The sequence below is a fragment of the Eurypyga helias genome, unplaced genomic scaffold (genome assembly GCF_000690775.1).
Source record: "Eurypyga helias isolate BGI_N326 unplaced genomic scaffold, ASM69077v1 scaffold13477, whole genome shotgun sequence".
In the NCBI taxonomy this organism is placed as follows: domain Eukaryota; kingdom Metazoa; phylum Chordata; class Aves; order Eurypygiformes; family Eurypygidae; genus Eurypyga; species Eurypyga helias.
In genome coordinates this window covers 32,065-46,666 of record NW_010261174.1, presented here as the reverse complement: position 1 = coordinate 46,666, position 14,602 = coordinate 32,065, and the positions used below count along the sequence as shown (strand labels likewise).

General features: G+C 36.7%; 1 protein-coding gene across 1 annotated transcript in view; it reads left to right on the top strand.

Annotated features, from left to right (window-relative positions):
* The window catches only part of AGPS (alkylglycerone phosphate synthase), a 39,999-nt gene extending 28,523 nt beyond the window's left edge, over nucleotides 1-11,476 (top strand). The window contains exons 16-19 of the mRNA XM_010155274.1: nucleotides 1,429-1,518; nucleotides 1,949-2,048; nucleotides 3,829-3,886; nucleotides 10,900-11,476. Of these exons, the coding sequence (XP_010153576.1) occupies nucleotides 1,429-1,518; nucleotides 1,949-2,048; nucleotides 3,829-3,886; nucleotides 10,900-11,021 (370 nt within the window). The 3' untranslated portion in view covers nucleotides 11,022-11,476. The remainder of the gene's footprint in view (nucleotides 1-1,428; nucleotides 1,519-1,948; nucleotides 2,049-3,828; nucleotides 3,887-10,899) is intronic.
* Nucleotides 11,477-14,602: the final 3,126 nt, after the last annotated feature.

Below are 14,602 nucleotides of genomic sequence, written 5' to 3'. Positions count from 1 at the left end.
TCCCTAGTAATGCAGGAAAAATTAAAGAACTGAAAAGATAACTTTTGCCCAAGACAAATCTTCCTAAGCTTATTTTATCTTTTAGCTATGGTTGAGAAACACTTGACCACAACAGAGTTTAATATAGGAAATCATTTTGGAAGCTTCTGCCCATTTGGTAAGCCAGAAACCTCTTACACAGGATCTAAAGTGATTTGAATCAAAGATTTATGGTATTTAATGCAAAGTGGAAAGTGTGCAAAGTGGGATGACTTAAGCTGGCAAGCCTGTATCTTTGCAGTTGAATTTAGTGGCAGTGTTAAGTTCCAGCTTCTGTTTTGAAGATTACCACCTGTTAATGCCAGAAATTTGAGGACAATTTTAAAGCAAAATTTGCTTACTTTAGCTTTAGAGATCTTGAAGTATCTCACTGCTTAGTCAATTTGTTTTGCTTCCCCCTCATTTCAGGAGAGAATGACTCTTTTAGAATTTAAGAAAATTTTTGAAATAATATTTTAAATTTTCCTCAAAACAAAGACTTTCAAAATATTTTTCTGCTTTGACTCACAAGAACTATGTAACTTTCCATAAATGAGGGAATTACCTTGTTCCTGACAGGTTGAGGATAGTTGAATAAAATATTTAGCTGTACTTGCTTTTTCACTAAATGGATAAAATTTCTCTTGTGTTTTACTTTTGTAAATCTGCAAAGTAGTTTTAAGTCTGCGTAAAATGTCTTCAAAATCTAAATTTTGTAGTACAGCCCTGCAGACCTTTGTGGGAGAGTATATAACTAATGAAATGTTTGTTTGAAAAACAGTGATTTCTGTCAGTTGTAGCGCTTTGGATGCACCTGGGTCTGCCCTGGAAGGAAAAAAAAGGCAAAACAAGTATAAACAAGTATGGCTTACGACAAGGTTTAGTAGCTCGTTGCCATATTAGAATTATAACATTTCAAGCTGGCAAACTTGCACAGCTGGAGTATCTCCAGTTTTGGCCTTGCAGCATAGCAAAGGTAGGATATCAGCAGAGTATGCAAGGCCTTAGCATTTTCAAGCTTTCTACAGTGAGCTGTACTTGTCCACTACTTTGCCAAAAATTAGAGGCTGTTTTGCTGAGAAAGTAAAGATGTACAGAAGTGGGTAACCTGTTTTCTGTTGAACACTTGACTCCTAGTCTTTACAGAAAAGAGCATTCACTATGTGCTGTGCTTCAGAGTGAGCTTGGTGTTGAGGTGGAATACAGAAAAAGCAATACTAGTGAAGTTTTGAGGAGGACAGCTGTTTTAGAACAAAATCGAAGCTATTTAAAACTTATTCTAGAAGGCAGTCTTCTGTTTTGTTAGATTTTACTTTTTAAAAAAAAGTTTGCCAAAGCTGAAGTTGTGTTTTTAGAAAGTTGTATAAAATCATGTACTAAGGTTTTGTATTTTAATGTGTTTTCTGTTAGAGTTTTGGACCTTTGTAGGAATGTAAAGGAAAGGATAGTAAGAGAATGCAAAGAAAAGGGTGTTCAGTTTGCTCCTCTTTCTACCTGCAGGTAAGCCATGAAACAACTTAATCATTTTTCTTGAATCCTTGATTAGTGAGAGGACTAAGGAAGAGTCACTAAACTTGCTAGCTACTAGTTAAAGTCCATCTATTAAGGATATCACAAACACTAGTGATCTTGACCTCAGCATGTGAATTACATGTAAGAGTGAGTAATTCAAGGGATAAGGGGCACTTGATTAATCTTGACACTTATTCTTACTTATATGCATGAGGCAGTTGTAACGACTCATTTAAGAGCTTCAACTCAGTCATAGCATTGAGTTGCTCATGAAATACGGGCAAAAAGAATGTAAAACTAATGTAAAAGGGTAGAATCTTTTTTTAAAAAAAGGAATAACCTTATGAATTGTGTAATGTCATATAGTGGCTGGCTTAATACCATAAAGCTTTGTTTGTAATGCAGTTCTCTTCAACAGGGTGACACAGACTTATGATGCAGGTGCATGTGTCTACTTCTACTTTGCCTTTAACTACAGAGGAATTAGTGATCCTATTCATGTCTATGGACAGATTGAGGTAATGTATGTCAGAATGATAGTTAAGGGGGAAGGGGAGAAGCTGCATTGGCCAAGGAAAGAGTGCAAGAGCCTGTTCATAAAGCCTTGATCGTTAGCAGCTGGGGAAGGTGTGCACTGACAGTGCACCAAGTTGAGGAAAGATTTCAAGGTGACTGTTAGACACTGGTAAATGAACACTCATGACTAAAGTACAGGAAAGCTTCAATAGGAGTTAGTTTCTGCCATCCAGGAACGATCAGTCACAAAACCCAAATCCATGGGAAAGACTACTTGGCTAGTTCTATTTAGAAAGCTACTTCTTTCACTTAATACTCAGTTTCTCTTTAAAATACACAATAAAACTATCAAGATCCTGTTTTGTTAATAGTGCTGCATGTGGAGAATAATGAATGTGAAGGTCTTTCTCACGCTATTTCAGAGAATTAACTGCTGTGATTATTTCTGTTTAGGCCTAGATAAGTGCTGGTCTAAGTCTGCTGTGTTTGACCAGTTCTAAGCTGCTTTGACATTAACCAAAAACACTCCCCTTTACACTTTGGTTGGTGAAACATAATACTTAATGATATTGGTTTTCCCTAACTAGGTTATTACCTTGAAGATGTTATACTTAAATATAGAAGGACTATGGCCAAACTACCTTTCATGCCACTTTTTGATTCATATGCTAAAGCTTTAGCACAGGAAAGTTGCTAATGGGACTGTGGACAAATAGTCTGTAATTAAGGTATCATTCTTCTCATGCTTCTTATGTAGAAATTTCTCTTGACCTTGGCAAGCAGATGTATAGTTTTATCTACAAGTTCTTAGGCTCCTGTGCTGTTGAATCTAGGACATGGAGAATGTAATACTTGAGTACTTATTTAATGAAACATTGTTAATGCTTAGATATTACCATTTACTGGAGTGAGTTAGCAGTGTGATCACCTGGATGCATGTGTTCCGTTGTAAGTGGCGAAATTTAACCTAACAAAGTGAGTTTGACCAAGTATATGCACTCTGTGGCAGGCTGAAAAAAATATCTAACTCCATAGGGATGATTATATATGTTATTCCTGAAAGTATGTTTTGTTTTGTTTTGGTGGTTTGTTTGGTTGGGTTTTTTTTTAATTAAAATCCAAACAAACCAAACAAAAAAACCCCCAACATTTAGTCCTTGTGCTTAGGAAGAAAGCTTTCTTTGTTACAACTTTCTAAGCTGTCTAACTGTTCATAGCACTGGATGGGAAAGAAAATTCTAGAGTTTAAAAGTGTTGAGGTATTTTGTAACATAAACATCTAAATTTTGTTTTCTGCTACAAACTTCAACCATGAAAGAGTTGTCTGTTATAAAGTACCTCACTTCCTCAGCTAGATTCTTGGAGATCTGGGGCTAAACTCTGGTCTGAATAAGGATCTTGAAAATAGCAGAGCTAGTTTTCAAACTTCTTTATTGCAATTTCCTTTTCAGTAGGCACTTTACCATCTTACAGCTCATCATCCCAATCACCAGACTGTTTGTTTTGTCAATGGGGAAGTGATCCAGAATATTCCATTCTGAAATAATAGGTTGGTTATAACAGATGACATTAAAAATGTCTTGGCTTTAATGTTTATTTGGAAAATTCCCACTTAACGTTTATCTGCAGACTTGAATGAAAACATTTACCTGTATTACTTACTCTAATTACTTCTGAAACTTTTCATACACCTGCTTAAATGAGTATGATGGCAAGCATTTCACTAAAAAAAAGCATCTTGTGCATTTGCTGTTAAATAAATACCTTATCTTTCCAATTTAGAGGGCTGCTCGAGATGAAATACTTGCCAACGGAGGAAGTCTGTCACATCACCATGGAGGTAATATTCTCAGTCTAATATTAATCTCTTTTGACACTTCTAAATATTCATGAGTATGTGAAATAGTTTCTAATAGCACCTTGAAAAATATTTCATAGGCATTACCTGAAATTACTGGGGTGGATGGGTGGGAATCTCCTGGTGTTCTTTCTAGAAACTTCTCACCTGTTTGCCACACTTGCAGGGGAGGTGTCCCTAGGCCTTATTTGCTTGGTGCCAAGTCACACAATGTGTGTTTATGAACACCAGCTTCCAACCTTTGCAGAAAATGCACAGGCTGTCTGAGAACCTGAAAATATAATTGAACAGTTTGTCTCCAAGCAACCTCTACTGAACCTTGTGCAGGGATGTATTCAGTTACAAAGACCTCAAATGAGAGTTTCACAGTTTTAAGACAGTTCAGCGTTCCTTGTTGCTAGGTGAATGCTGTTAGCCCTAATTCCAGAGCACTTGGGGGAAGTATCTGCATGAAAGAGCTAGTGACTTGACACTGGGCTGTGTCACGGTCTACCATCTGTTGCATAATGGTTATTTAAGTATTGATACTACTGGTTTGCTGTCTGCTAGTTTCTGATTATTGTGTCCTCTCTTAGTGTTGGAGAATTACTTGTCCTGAGTTAGTAGCCTCCCTGCAAGCTATTTTCTACTTTAATATTAAGAACCAATGTCATGTATAAGTGATAATTCATATGTACAATGCTTTACATATGCTTTTCCCAAATATTAAGATAGCCTAATTTGCATCCGTCCTATATCATGCTGTAAACTCTATTAGGAGGACTTCTTGTGAAGTCAGTCTGATTTGTGCAGCTAGCTGCTTTAAACTGGTTAACACATTTCTTGTCTCTATTCTCCTGGTGCATTGTCTGGCCTCAGAAATAAGAGTGAAGTAGCAGTCTAATGGTTGAAAACTAGATAATTTTTTTTAATTCTAAGAAAGCTCTGTGTGTGTAAGAGCGAAGGGCAGAAACTCTGCTTTTAAAAGATGTTGGTGACTTGCCGAACTTGAAACCTTTAGCTAGGGCTGTTTTCAGGCACCTAGCTTTGTGATAGAAGCTTAAGTGGACTCTGCTTTAACAATATCAGGATATTGAAAGATGTGTAGGTGATAACATGAGTGAAAACAGTTTCAATATTTCTGTTTAATATGTTCTTATTGTCCTCTGATGAATCTTTATTGTGGTGGTATAGTGGACAGGTCAATTCTTGCACGTGGGATGTGGAATTACCCCCTTGATGTACTATTGTGTTCTCCCCTGCTGTGGCAGCTGCATTTTACTGTGACTAGCATTTCATCCATTAACTCGCATGCAGCTGGAGCTTGTCACATGTTTGGATGTATTTGCCCTCACCACATGAAACCTTGCTTTCAGCATATGTTGAACAAGAGAAAAACAATTATGTAGCGTTTTCAAACCCTTGCACACATGAACTTTCTGACTCCACAGATACAGAAAACTTAGTTCTAGACTTTTTAATGCTCCTGTTGTATGCATGACTGCCTCTTAAACTGATAAATATTTTCTGCTTTGAGTGGTTTTCTTTTGTCTGGCAGTTCATTGTGTGTGATATTCAAGATCCATTTTTCCAGTGTGTAGTAGATGTGCTGCTGACAATTAGCCTAACAGTATCAGGTTTTTTACTGACCTTCAGGTCTTGTCATTCTTAGTGCTGCTAAGGCTGTTTTATTGTGTGGGGTAAAAGAAAATACTGGTGCAGTTTCTTTTAGTATTTGCCTTGTAATTGTGATTAATAATCATTGTTTTCAGTATCTGGAAACAGACTGACTGGTTTGTCTGCCTACAATCACACTGTGATAAATGGAGCTATTTTAACTCTGGTTTTTTGTATCAAAGAAAACAGATGTAGTCTGGGACTTGAGGCTATAGGAAATACAAAGCCTGCTTAAGTCAATCTTCAGACATGCCTTGAGTGAAGAAGTGGTCATATATGACAGTTTGAGAGGTGTAAAGCTCTAAATTACATCTGGGGAAGTACTAACTGCAGGTAGACACATAGCTATGATCTACAGTGAGACCTGAAATCATACTTTTTCTGAAATTACTCTTCATAAGACTTTGGATTCTATTTTAATCTTAATGTCTCTTCTCTCCTCCCCTTCCTTCAGGCTAATGAAAAGTATTGTAACTTTTAGGCAAGACTCACTAAAGGTAGCAATACTGTGAGAAGATCCCCCTTCCTGATGACATTTGAGACTTAAAACTTGTAAGAATAATAACTTTAATTTGTTGATGCATTACAGTAAAGATCCCGTCTTGCAATATGTAAAAACAACTTTTCAACAAACAAATAGAACTGTATCAATACCAGCCTTGTACAGCAAGCGTCTCATGGGCATGAGAAGCTGTAGCAAAGCCAGACATAAACATCTACATAGTGAATTTATCCTTTCAGTGTAACTATTACATCTATTTTGGAGTAGAATATCTGGATTCTTCTTTTTTGTAAGACAATATAATTTTTATGATATTGCAGCTTAAGTTCATCCTTTTAATCAAATTGTATTTTCTTTTGGAAGTCTTTCTCACTCGACTTTTAAATATTTAAGTCTAATTGGTAAGCAACAGGAATGGTTTTCCTACTTTAAAGTTAGCATTTAACACTTTATAATGTTTCTGGATTACATAATGAAGTGGAATTTACACTTAAGAAGCTGAGGCATATCTGTTGCTATAAAAATACACCCAAAATATACAGCTGATCAGACAGGCTCTTCTTACACAGGAAGAATTCAGCCATTCTCCAGTGCAACAGAAATTGATCCTTAGAGCAGGTTATCAGAATTTTTTTTTTTTAAATGATCCTGACAGTTTTGTCTAAATGTGGTAGGTCTGTTTCTCACTACATTTGTTGTGTACAAACTGCTGAAAAGCTTCTTAGTGGCTTTAAAGTAGTTTTTAATGTGTGAATTGGAAGTGGTTTCTTAAGCCTTTTTGTCCCTTTTAACTAATGCTGTGACATAATTTGTGACTTGGTAAAGGTGTTTGAAAGGTATTCAGGAATTGGCTATCCTAGTTGTAGTATTCCTTGTCTTTGTTTCCTACATGAGATACTACAGTCTTAATTATGCTTTTCACCTTGCCTTGACTACGCCCTACACTTAGGGGCAGTACACATCTTTGAACACAGCTTTGATCCTTCGGCTTTTTTGACCAGTGAGTGTCTTCAGATGCGAGCCCTGTAAGTAAGGGTTGCTAGAGCTGCAGTTAGCTTCTAGAAACTTGTCATTCCTAATGCTGCTTTTTAAATGCTAATTTAATGTAGGTACAAGTTTAAACTTGCGTAAATTGATTCTTCCAATCATTTGGGGCAGGCCCTGAAACCACCCATATGATGTGACACATCTTGCTTTCTTGAATTCCTGTTTCATAAAATAACAAGCTGAGGATGTATCAGTAGGTATGACTGGGTATAAATACGATAACCTCTTTGGGGTACAGCATCAGGAAGGAGCTGGCTGGATTTGGGCCTGATCCCTTCTGTATTACCAAGCTAAGCACCCATGTAAATCTAAGGAACAGTGTCAAAAAATTAATGATAGATTATTTCTCCTACAGGGAACGTTCTAACTAAAACTGGTTACTTAAGGAAACAATTTTCAGCTTGTGGGTTTGAAAATACCCCCATTTAGCCACTTAACATAATAGAACTGATTTTCTTCTACTTTCTAGACAGACTGATTAGAAGAAAAGTTAATGTAGTCCAGGCTCCATAGGTTTAGGTATAGTATCAATTTCCTGGAAGTTTATGTAGGAAAACTAAAAGAAATAAACAAATCCCCAAAAAACCCAAACAAAACCCCACCAAAAAAAAAAATCCCCAACACACCCTTTGATTTTCTTTTTTTTTTTTCCTCAAAGGGTGGGTTCTACAGGAGCAGCACTGAGTATGGTTGCACTTCACCAAAGTATGTTTTATTCCCTAAAAGATTGAGGGTACTGTAAGGAAGCATGGATAACTTTTCTAATGAAACCATCTAAGGGCTTGACCCACATGTGTCAGAACTGGGAAAAAGTTACTTATCCAACTCACATGTTTTTTGTTTATACATGAACTGTAACAATGATAAAACTTGAAAGTACTGCAAAAATAAAACTGGTGTTGGTCTGAGGGTTGCTACTGAACAAGCTTCTTGGGTTTCTGGTCTGGAGTACTTTGTGTGAAGCAGACTCTCTCATGCGAGGGTGTTTGTGCAACAGGCTGGGCTTCAGGCTGGAGACTTTTGGCTCCCTAGCAGTGAATGTTTTAAGCATTAGGATGCTCAGCACACCTTGGGAACAGGGCGCTTGCCACCTGTAAAATTCTAAAGCTAATTTTATCATGCTTCATCCTGAATAATTAAGATGCAAGATTAGGTGTCTTCAGAGCAGGAAGATGCAAGAAGGAAGGGCTGTATTTGTTTCCAGTTGCGGCAGTGAGGATTGTGTGTAATTGTGTGTAATGGAGCCGACAACTAGTGACTTAAGTGACTACAAATTAACTGTACAATGTTATGCTGATCTGAGAACATTATTAATAACGTTTTCAAATGTAGCATATAGAATCAGGTGAATTTCATCTCAGTTTTCAACTGAGAAAGGTATACCAGGCTGAGAACCCATAAGTGGTAGATGCTTGGATAAAATCTGGTTCTGTGCACTGTCTCGTGTCAGTTGTATATAAATGGCATCATCTAGGCCTAAACCTGGAAGATGTACATTCTCTAGGCTAGAAATGGAAAGGTGGTTTTCTGTAGTCCATGTTAAGATCAGGCTTAGCTGAGACTTTTTTACTGGGCCAAGTTAAGTGGTTCTTTGGCTAGGCTTGGAGTGGAGTTAAGTAACTTTGCCACATGTAAGTATCCTTACCTTTACGGTAAAATCTTTTACTATTATGGCATTGTCTTATTCCTTTTCCCTTCTCATCCTTGAAGCTAATTGGATTGTCCTACGGAGGAGGAACAGAATACTTAAGGGGTAGCACTAATGTGAAGTGAAACAAATATAAACATTGGTTTTCTAAACAATGCTCTCATTTGCACAGAACCTTTCCTTCATTTGATCTGTTTTGCATTTAATCAGCTTAGGACCAGCTTAGAGTTCTAAGGATAAGATGGCTTCAACACTTTTTTAAACTCCAATATGAAAACTTGAGAGGCTGAAAAATCTGTGTATATCCTGTTCATATGAACAGTAGGAGCAGGGGTTCAACCTATTTTTATCAAGGGGTTAAGCTCTTCATTGAACATGTTTGCGAAGGACTTGGTAACTATAGTACAGCTCTTTTTCTTTCCAGTTCACTAATCAAATGTATGTTAGATTTATTATTGCAAAAGTATAAACCATAGAAAATTTGACAAGATAGATGTGTAAATTATCACTTTGACAGAACTAATGATGCACTCCAAGCACCTTCTGTTTTCCAGCACTTGGTGAGCGACTTCATTAAATATGCAACGACTGTTTGGTGCTGCTCAGACAGTAGTTCAGTTCCTTGTGGAATTGCATTATTACTGGAGGTGTAAAAGAGGCAGGCATGCTAGCTGTTGGGCATCCTGCTGTGATTCTAATGTGCTCCATCTTGTTGGAGCAGTTGTTTGCAGTCTTTTCAGGACAATTACATCCATAACCACAGGACACATTCACTGAAGCTATATTACAGATAACAGTTGAGAATGGTAATGACTGTTCTTCAGCTGCTTGTGTAAGAGCTGGTGTGAGTGACCTGAGGTGATGGTCAAGCCGCATCCATGATTCTTTTTTGTAGTAGTAGTATTAAGTACCCCCAGATAAAATTCGAGTACATAAACTTGCTCAGACAGTCAAATTGTAGTGATGGTATATTTACAGATGGGGATTTTTTTCTTGACCTGGGCTGCAAAATACAACCACAGTTCTTACCACATGACACATTCTTTTGTCCTTCAGTTATGATCTTTGCTCTAGACATGCATTCTGCTAATAATTGTGTTGTAGCAAACTGCAAAATTCATTCTTTCTCATGTAATTTGCTTTTTCAGTTGGCACTGTGACTAGCTCATATTCCTTAAGGTATAAACAAATATATTCTGTTCTCTGGAGGTGTCTCTGTAATTTATTATTCTGATGACAGTTTGATGGTTACCCTGAGAACAGGGCACAAAAGATGGCTTGAATTGAGCTTCAGATACTCTTAAAGCATCTGTCTCTCAAGCCTTTACTATATCACATCATACTGACAAATGGATTGTGTTTCAGGCTGTCAGGTTAAATGCTATAGTGTGTTTAATGAAAAAATGTTCTTTATTTTGAATGATCTGTTAAATCAGAGTTGATGACTGGGTTAATTAGTATGTAAACACTTGGCCATTTAAGAGGACTATTGTGAAGCTAGTGAAAAGATTTCTTAAGTGGGTGGTGATCCAGCTTTGCTTCATATTTGGAATATGTTGTAAATATCTGTTTTCACATGGGACACTAAGCTCTTGTGTAATGGTATGAACAATTGCCAGCCCAGGTAAAAGTGTTTGAATGAAATACCTTATTTTGTTGATTTAAAACTAGGCTTTAAGCCTTCTCTCCTTAGAAAGCAATTTTTGCTATATTAACCAATACTAGTTTAAAATTGTTTGATCACTGAGTTGTTTTCACTTTAGAGCAGTCAAGAGGTGTGGGGTTCTGCTTTTTAGTAATCTCCTCTTCAGTTTTCTATTTAAAAAAAAATCCACCAAGCTCATTTTAAAACTTACTACCAATTCCCTATTTTAAAAGAACATGGGATTTCAGCCTAAGCTTCATCTAAATTTCATCGTTTCTAAAGAAAGTAGACAGTATGGAACACAGTCTTCCTCTGGGAGTATGCTGAGCTTAATGAGCTTGATAGTCTGGTGGGCTCAATAAATCAAATAAAGCAAAACATTCCTCATTTTTGAATAAAAGCATTTATCACACAGTGTTTATTCATTCATGGTCACAAGATTGATTGGCTCCTAGAATCCTGCCATATATTGAAACACTTTGTTTTTGTTTTTCCAGTAGGCAAATTGCGGAAACGCTGGATGAAGGAGAGCATCTCTGATGTTGGCCTGGGAATGCTGAGATCTGTTAAAGAATATGTGGACCCCAATAACATCTTTGGAAACAAAAATCTTTTATAAAGCCCTGCACAACACGATGTACTAAAACTTCTTCAAAATTACTGTTGAAATTCCTCCACTTTCATTGTATTGATATCCCAGTAATCAAATATAACATAGACTAAACTTTACAAACTAGTAACTTTGAGTTTTGCCACCCCCTTCCTGCTCCCCCCAATAAAATGTAAACATCACTGTTAACGTTTATGGATTTTTACTTACAATGCTCTTAACCCACTGGGCACAAAATGTATTACCGACCAGGAAGCGCAAATTTGGTTTTCCAAGTTTGGTTTTCCAAGTTTGGTTAGGCAACACAGCTGACAGTATTTTCAATGCTGGATACTGCCAGATGTTCCATACTAAAGCATCCCCTGCAAGGAGAACAAAGACTGACAACAGTGTTTTCTACAGAAGCAGCTGCTCAACCCAGCCCCTTGCTAAAGGAAAGCTGCTAGGAGACAGATGAGAGAACACCCAGGAGTACTTCAGCGTGCTGAAGGATGAAGCATGTAACAGACTTGTAACCAAGAGAACACTTAAAGTACAAATGTAGGCTTTGATCAAAAGAGACAATGTAAGTCAGGTTACTTCTAAAAACTCAGTCTCCCACCGTAGCACTACTGGGAAAACCTAAATAATTGGGCTGTTCTGAGTTGTATTTGCATTGCTGGGATAATTTTAATTAATCGTAGGTCAGTCACTAAGTTTTGTACAATGGACATTTCTCACTGTGTTGAAAACAAATTTGTAACAAAACTTTGCCTTCATCTGTACTTCAGTCCTAGTGTGTATGAGTTTTGATCCTGTTTTGTTTGTTTTGCAGAGATGCAAAATATCTTTTTCAGTAAAAAAAAGTTTTGGCTATTCAAATGAAACTGCCCAGCACTGTCTTTTGAAACAGTCTCAACAGTTTAATAAAACACTTACATTGACAACATACTGTCATCCTGAAAGTGAGATTTCCCATTTTAGTTTTATACAGTTTCCTATGGCTTTTATGAATAATTTAACTTCACCAGTAGCCACAATTTTAATTGTCCATTTTAAAAAATAATATTTTCTTGATCAGTATTGTATGAGAGTAAGCATTTTTACATTGAAACTTGAATCTTGATCAGTAAAACATACTAATAGTATTTGTCAATACTCATGATCCATTTGTAAGGTGGGTTCTTTTCTTAAAGTAAATTATCCAACTTTTTGATAATTAATGTATATGATTGCATCAGATAGAAATTACAGAGTATCCTTTGAGGACACTGTCTCTAGCCAACTGCTTCACAGCTCTGTAGTGTCACTTTGGACACCTTTTGTATTGGTAGTGCCCTTAACGAGCAGAAAAAGATGAAATTGCATTTTTGGTTTTTAACCTATTCTAAGAATACTGTCTAATCAGCTCTCAGTTTTGGTAATATACCAAAAAGAGTATAAAATGCTTGAAAAATACTGCATATCGGACATCTTTGAACTTCTTTAAAGATTGATTTCAGTTCTATAAAGTGATCAAAAAACCCATGAAGACTCAAAACATCACTTTAAAATGCGTGCTGTGGAGGTACTTAAGGAAAAGTTTCTATGATCTACAGCTCCTAAAACAGTGCTAAAGGGGTATTTGCAACACAGCTTGATTTATTTTGAATGTTCTTTGTTTCACAACATTTCAACATAAAAATCCACTCTTTTGTCTTTTTGATTTTGGTCCCCAGAGTTTGTATTTCAGCAGCAACCAAAACAATAGGTGTAGTTTGTTTTAGGAAAGCTTCTCTTGGCACTGGTTAAGTGTTTCTAAGTACACAAAGGTGTCTCAGCAAAGTGAATCTGTATGTGTTTATGCAGGGTACTTCCTCATCTCACGTGCTGCATGATGGTGACTGCGTGGCCACAGCTGACATCCTGCTGGTGACTTGTATCACTCTGAAACAGATACCTTTCCTAGGAGTTGGTGAATATGAAGGGTGTTTGTGTCTCAATGAAAGTATATGTCTAACTATGAAGAATCAGTTTTGAAGGAAAGTATGTGAATCCTTTTTGCAGAATTACAGCACAGAAAAAACTAAAGCAAGTAGTAATAGCTTAGTAATATTAGTCTCATAAGATTTTGGCTTAAAGCACTACACAGATCTACAACATCCTTCCCAATTCTTAATTTTCCGACTATGGTTTCCCCATTCCTTTTCCGAATTGAAATTACAAAGGCAAAGCCTCCTTATACTCTTCATTTCTAACCTTTAAATAGCCACTGGCTCTTGAAGTGATTTAAAATGCAGTAAAGATTTTTACTGCTTGTCAGTTGTCCTATGGGAAGGTGAAATAACAGGCTATAAGGGTCCCAAAGCAATGTCACTGGATAGTTCTGAGGAAAAGATTAACTACAAATGTAATGGCAATTTTTCTAATGGCTGCCCTATTGCTATTTTCATAAATATTTTTCTCTTATGAACTGGTCAGAACTTAGTGAAACTGCAGCTGAAGTGTGTGTATTACTGACTGTCTTTAACTTCATATTTAAATTCCTAATGAAAATAAAGTGTAATATAAGTTCAGAAGGCCTAGATACACAAGATCATTGCACGTTTAGAAGAAATCTTCCCTTCTCTAACACTGAAGTCTTCCGCCACTCTTCCTTCTGTATTCTCTACTTTATTTCTAAGGACTTCTTCCCATAGCTGCAGCCTGTTCAGAGTTTGTTCCATGCAGATCAGAAGTGTATTTTGGCATAATGCGTCACTTTTGTAATTTGCTTGACTATTTTGACCATACACGTTACAAGCAGGTTTAATTAAGCTTGTCATGACTTCCAGTTACAACAGCTTCTCTTTGGAGGAGGAAACGTGCAGAGTGAGTATGGCTTGACTACCAAATGTATTTACATTAGGGAGACTTATTTATAAATCTGTTGAGGGGGAAGAGGAAAATCTGTTAGAAATTGATCCAGGTCTAAATCTTAGTCAAAGAAGAACGTGTCTCTTCTTGACTTAAAGTATATTGGTTGAATTAGAGATGTCATCTTTGCCTTACAGCTGTGAACAGAGGCCAAGTCAAATAGTTCTTCCGTAGCAATGTTAACTAACTGAAACCAGTTTCAAAGGCAGGGATACACTAGCACTGAAATCCAGAAAACACAAATTGCTTCTCAGTCTTGGAAATGTATGTTTATCAAGGTTGTAATTTAACTTTCTGCAAATAAAGCCAAACAGTGTCTGTCATTTTAGTGTGAGATTAACTGTAAAGCTTCAGTTGTAATGTTAAGAGATTATAGAACCTTATATTATTAATAAAAAGAAAACGGGCCCAAACAATTATGTTGTTTTGTGCTGAAACTAAACAAATATATTCTACTAACTTATCTTTGGTTCATTTTAATTTGCCAGTGAACTCTTACCCAAGGAAAATTATTAGGAAGGCTTTGGCTCTTGCAGAGAGAAGTAAGATTGAATTTGTAAGTGCTTGCTAATGGATGCTCTGCTTTTCTGTCCCATTTAAAGGAAAATAGGAAAATGAAAGAGCATCAGCGAAGGAAGGGCAAAACAATACCTGAACACCAGTCTACTCAGTTCAGAAATTCCATCTCCTCGGTATTCCCTGTTTGGGCAGCAAGG